The sequence below is a fragment of the Cetorhinus maximus genome, chromosome 1, assembly GCF_964194155.1.
Source record: "Cetorhinus maximus chromosome 1, sCetMax3.hap1.1, whole genome shotgun sequence".
NCBI classification, from domain to species: Eukaryota; Metazoa; Chordata; class Chondrichthyes; order Lamniformes; family Cetorhinidae; genus Cetorhinus; species Cetorhinus maximus.
The window spans coordinates 98,762,755-98,768,871 of NC_135879.1; the positions used below are offsets into that span (position 1 = coordinate 98,762,755).

The 6,117-nt window shown below is 41.9% G+C and overlaps 1 protein-coding gene across 1 annotated transcript; it reads right to left on the minus strand.

Moving 5' to 3' along the window:
* Nucleotides 1-3,538: 3,538 nt before the first annotated feature.
* Nucleotides 3,539-5,814, minus strand: sowahb (sosondowah ankyrin repeat domain family member B). Its single transcript, XM_078544419.1, has one exon. It carries the CDS (start codon nt 5,714-5,716, stop codon nt 3,611-3,613), a length of 2,106 nt encoding a protein of 701 aa, XP_078400545.1. The 5' UTR covers nt 5,717-5,814; the 3' UTR covers nt 3,539-3,610.
* Nucleotides 5,815-6,117: the final 303 nt, after the last annotated feature.

Genomic DNA, 6,117 nt, shown 5'->3' on the forward strand with positions numbered 1-6,117 from the left:
GCAACACTCGGTCGGGGACAATTCTTTGTGCTGGAAGACCAACAAGTTTCGGGCAGACCAAAGCGCGTCTTTCACTGAGTTGATGATCCTCCAGCTGCAGTTGATGTTTGTCTCGGTGTGTGTCCCTGGGAACAGCCCGTAGAGCAAGCTATACTACTTAGTGGTGAAAGGACAATGCCGACAATGCCAGGTTAACTTTTCTAAATCAAACACCTTTTCCTTATAACTACTTTTTAGTTTGCCTAATTTAAAAATAAAGATTTTACAAGTACAGACACTAATGAAATAAAGCAAAGCTAACTCTTTGAGCATGGATTTATACCTTGTGACTTTTAGATTTAAAATCTAAATTTTGAATTTATGCAATTATTCAGGTGGACACCTCAGCAAACCCAGCCAATCAATTTTTATCACCTGATAAATTTTGCTTCCTGGACAATATTAAGCAGTGTTCTTGTATCCAGTTAATCATCTAAATGAAAGGACATGGGAACAGAATAGGCACGTGGCATTAGAACTACTGGTTATGTTAGGGATAAACACAAAGGTGGACTGGTTGAGTTCAACAATTTGTTTCCATGTTGTAATTTCCATCAATATGGTCTACTTGCAACTCCAGAGCATTGCTCCACTCCGCACCCACTTCAGCTTATCTACTGCTGAAACCTTCATCCGTACCTTTGTTATCTCAAGACTTGACAATTCCAATGCTCTCCCGTCGGCCTCCCATTCTCCACCCTCCATAAACTTGAACTCCTTCAAACCTCTGCTGCTGGTGTCATAACTTTCACCAAGTCCTGTTAACCCATCATCCCTGTGCTCGCTGAACTACGTTGGCTCCCAGTCTGGGAATGCCCCACTTTTAAAATTCAGATCCTTATTTTTAAATCCCTCCGTGCCCTTGACCCTCCCTATCTCTGTAACCCAATGTAGCCCTAAAATCCCCTGAAATCTCTGCATTTCTCGATATCCTTCTGGTAAATCTTTCTGTACTCACTCCAAGTCTTGATATCTTTCCTAAAGGATGATGCCCAGAATTGAACACAATGCTCTAGCTGTAGACAAACCAGTGATTAAAAAAAGTTCAGCTCTTGTGCCTCTATTTATAAAGCCAAGGATCCCCTGTGCTTTTTTTAACAACCATTTCAACTTTCAAAGATTTGTGCATGACAGCCCTCAGCTTTTTCTGTTCCAGCACTCCCTTTGAAACTGTACCAGTTAGTTTAAATTGCCCCTCTTCATTCGTCCTCCATAAATGCATCACTTTACACCTCTCTGCATGTGCTTGCATCTGCCTTATCTCTGCCAATTTCACCAGCCCGTCTACGTCTTTCTGAAGTTTGTTACTTTCCTCCTTGATGTTTACATGTCTGTCACCTAAAAAATTTGAAATGATGCCATATATACTCAAATCCAGGTCATTAATATATATCAAGAAGAGCAGTGGTCTTAATACTGCCTCCTGGGGGACTCCGCTTCCCTCTAGTTTGAAAAACAAGCATTTACTCTGCTTTCTGTCCCTTAGCCAATTCTATAACCATGCTGTCAAAAATTTGCTTTGTTATATAATGTTGAAATAATGAATTTGTTGCACAACAGCTAATCCATAAACTATTCTCTTACCTCTTTGGAAATGTAAGGGCTTGAAGCCATATTGTATTTTATTTGGTGGTAATTATATCATTTAAACATAGTTAACAGTATTCCAAATCTTTTATTTACTAAACAATTACCCCCACCTAAGACGTTTCATTTTCAAAGAAAGGAACATAGCTTTTCTTTTAAGTGATTTTCCATTGCCGTCCAGCTGCATTAGACATCCTGTTGGAATTCTTCTGTATTTGCAAACTAAATCTTGGCCCCAATCTCCTTCTTAAAAATCAGACACAGACACCACGGATACTGCCTTGGTTCTGGCATTATGCTGCCTCACAGGAGACGCACTGCAGAGGAAAGAATTAGTGTTCAATGCTACTCATGATGCACTAGTATCCAAATCTTATTTTAAAATTTTATTACCTTGTACTCAGCTTTTGGAACTATGAGTGACCACAGAAAGACTGAAAAAATATATTCTGTAATATTGATCCTTTACATTCATGGAATCATACATACCTGAGGAATGTAGTCACAGTGCTGGTGTACACAGATATACTCAAGGATTGTAGTCACGGTGTTGGTATATCCAGATATACACAAGAAGTATTGTCACAGTTCTGGTGTATATAGTTATACTCAAGAAATGTAACTACAGGGCTGGTGCCCACAGAAATGCTCGAGGAGTATGGTCACAGTGCTTGTGTACACAGATACACCCAAGAAATGTAATCACAGTGCTAATGCACACAGATATACTTGAGGAGTATAGTCACAGTGCTGATGTACATGGATATACTTGAGGAATCTAGACACAATGCTGATGCACACAGATATACTTGAGGAATCTAGTCACCATTGGTGATGCTCACAGATAAACCCGAGAAATGTGGTTGCAGTGCTGGTGTACCCTGTTGAACTTCCCGTATGCAGTAACTTACCAGCATCAACTTCAATAGTAATCATGACCAGAACTATTGGAAGCATGCAGAAGATTGTGGCAAAAATTGCCTGATTTTTTATGGAGAAAATTGCAGGCTAATGTATATTAGTCAAATTATTACAAAATTTGATTATTAGCTCCTTCCCAGTTTATGGGAATTCTCCCCTTCTCTCCTACTTTTCTCAGGCCATCTAATTTACATTTCTCAGTTTACTTTCTCTCTAATATTCCCAGCTCCAGCAGACTGAATTTTGCTCAGAATGAAGACAGGAATTTCTGATCTCCCAACATGTTACACAATCTGGAATTTCCACCTATAGCATGCTGCAGAGTTTGATAATACTTAAATAACAGAAGCATCAGATAGCAAAGCATCAGGAAACAGAGCAAGACTATTTTGGCAGTTTACAATGGCCCTGGTCATGACAGACAGCATGGACAGACTGCACAGTTATTGGTGTTCAAAACAGAGAAATAAATTAAGTGGCACAACTTATATAAAATGACAGTTGGGTTGACTGAACGTATAGATCCTAAAGGTGAAAATATTAGACACTTGAGCCAAGGAAAAGGGAAGAAAATTCAGCCTCTATTCCTTCTCCTGATCACTATTAGTGACAGCTGCTGTAAACTGCATTTATTTTAGAAGAGAACAGCTCCGATGCCATCCACAATCAGATTAATGACGTTTACTGCCGAGGGCTTCACATGAAGAAGGACTTAGTGAAATAATAGAGAATGGGCAGAATCTGTGCAACTGCACCCCAGCATGAACCAAACGCGCTGAAAACAGCGATGGTTTGAAAGTTGTGGGAACTTTACATAGATAAAAAGAAAATTGAAATAGAACATTTGTGGCTTTAAGTACAATTTCAAGGTTTAGCAGGCATTGAGAAAACACTTAATCTTCACTCCTGTGATTGATGGCATATTCTGAACTCTTCACCTGAGACCCAGCTCATTGTATCAACTAAAAATATATTAATGGCTTTGCTGAAGAATGCTAAATGATGAACAGTACGTTTATTCTCATTTCTGATATGAATTATAAAAGATATTAAAAGTTGTATTTCAGTCTTGTTCATCATCCTCAACTATTGTATGAAAGCGATCAACATCCCAGTGCATGAATTTTCGAAGAACCGGTGGAGATTTGAGAAGAGCAGTGAATGATGTTTTTCTGCTTATGGCAGGAATCGATTCTTGCTTGTTGATGTTCTGTGCTAGAAATATGCTGTTCTCAGAACGAATTGCATGTTTATGTTCAGGAGTACCCAACATCTGGCACACATCTTTGGGAGATTCACTGTTCAGGTACTGCCAGGCTTTCTTGCCACTGTGGTCCCTTAAATTAACATTTGCTTGATATTTCTTCACTAAGTATTGAATGATTTTCAGCTGTTCATGTATAACAGCTATGTGTAGAGGAGTGTACCCACAGGTAGATTTAATGTTCACATTTAGTTTAACTTTCATTTTACTTGCACCGCTAATAAATCGAGAGAGTGCATGATGGTTGCCATGTTTTGCTATCCAGTGAAGCACTGTGTAGCCAGAAATAAAATCCTTTTTCATAGCAAAGTTAGGATCTTTGCAGAATAAAGCATAAGCCTGTTCAAACCTGCCAACAGCTGTTTTCACCATCCATTCATGCTCCACAGAATCAAGTGAAGATTTTTCTGACGCATGCCCAATTTTTAATGAATCCTCTTCTCTGCACTCACCATGACTCTCTGTCTGGGTCAAACTTACTGGCTGATCACTTATGTGCAGAAATACTTCCCTATCAACTATTTTCGGAGCAGTTGACTTGTTACTAACTGTTGGCATTTTGTGAGGAAGTCCATTGATCTTAATCTTTTTACAAGAAGGTTTGTGTCTTTTGGGCGATATACTTTGCCCTTTATTACCCAATAGCTGCCCACTTCCTTCAGATGCCCGACAATGCTGTTGTGACAGCTTTCTCTCACTCTTTTGAATGCATTCTTCTGTACATGCTGCTGAATTTACAAGCACTTTAGTGTCACTACCAGTTGGCAATACTGGCAAAATGTTCTGTATTTTGTCAGTACTTCCATGTTTCATTTGTGATGAAGGCTTTTTCCAGTGGTTGATCACTTTGTTCTGGTGAGTAGATGTGCTGCCCTGCATGTGCACTCGCTGAAAACCATTTTTTGGCTTCTCCGCAAAATTCTCCAGAAGATTTTGGTCAGGTTCATATTGCAAATTTCCAATGACAGGTGCATCAGAAATGATTTCAGAATTGTAGCCTGGAGGAGGTCCATAGATGGGTTTTCTCTTCTCTCTGCACTCAGCAATACAGCGAGGAGGGGCGAGGTGAGAAAGGTTGGGCGAGGCTGTGGAATTGCTGCTGCGTTTGCTATCCTCATTAAATAATCTCAGGGTGTCACCCACGCAACGACTTGGAGCTACAGGACCTCTTCTACTTTTGCTTTTAAAATTTCGAGACCTCTGCTCCGTCGACTTACGAAGAACTGATCCACCACCTTTGTTGAGAACTCCACTTGAATCCCTCTGTCGAACGGGTTGGTCCACATTGGTCTTTTTGGCATTTTCCCTGACCGGCTCATGCTGTGGGCGACTACCTTCGCTCAATAAGGTGCAGCCATTCGCTTCATCGGCGCAGTTTTCACCTCGCAATATAGTTGGCAATGCCTTCGGCGACTCCTTTGGCTCCTGCACAACGTCGATGGAAAGTTTTGCAAACTCCTCGGGAGTGGCTTTCTCCTCACCTCTGGAAGGACGGTGAGTTTTGCTGACTTTCAGTGCTACTGCCTCCTGGCGCTTTTGCTGGGGTCTGAGCGGACTCTTTGGAAGTTGTCCAGCAGCCGCCGGCTGGGTGCACTGAGCTGCTCTTTGCCTCACCTTTTCTTCTCTCTTTGGACGAGCAGGCGCGATGACATCGCCTGAAGTGGAAATCTCTTCGGGGATCAATTCTACATATCTTTTCTTCAGAAGTATATACTTAACCCCACCTTCCACCTTCACCACGGCGAGTGAGTTGACGAACTTCTTGAACTGTTCGCGGGTCTGCAGCTGCCTCTCAGGGTCCCTGAGGAAGTGGCTGAAATGAGCGGTCAGATCCGCATTCCTCACCTTTCCACGGTGAAGCAGCAGAAAATCCAAAACGGTTTCCTGACTGAAAGTTGCGGCCATCGCTGGCGAAATGTCACCGAAACCCTTTTCTCTGGCTCCTGGGACCGGCTCCGGCGCCACTGCCGCTTCCCTCGGGCACTCACCTGGTGCTACCTGCACTGAGTTCGCCTCTGCAGCTCATCGATTGGCTTCGACGTCACAGCGCTGAATTCCATTGGACAATCCCGATGTCAATCAATGTCGATCCACATCCTGCAGATTATCCTATACAGGTGGCTCCACCTGTACAGGATAAAACTTCAGGTGGCTCGGAAAAGTCATATCCAATTAAAGTCCTGCATTCCGCCTAAGTATAAAACGTAGGCCATATTGTGCAAGGGAAAGGTTAAAAGTTGTGTTTGTACCACCCTTCAATCTGTGCGGGCTGATTGTGCAAGAATGCGAGGCCCGACCGCAGACCA

What these genes read in the sequence shown, in the direction of transcription:
- sowahb (XM_078544419.1), bottom strand. Translation starts at nt 5,716, where the DNA reads ATGGCCGCAACTTTCAGTCAGGAAACCGTTTTGGATTTTCTGCTGCTT.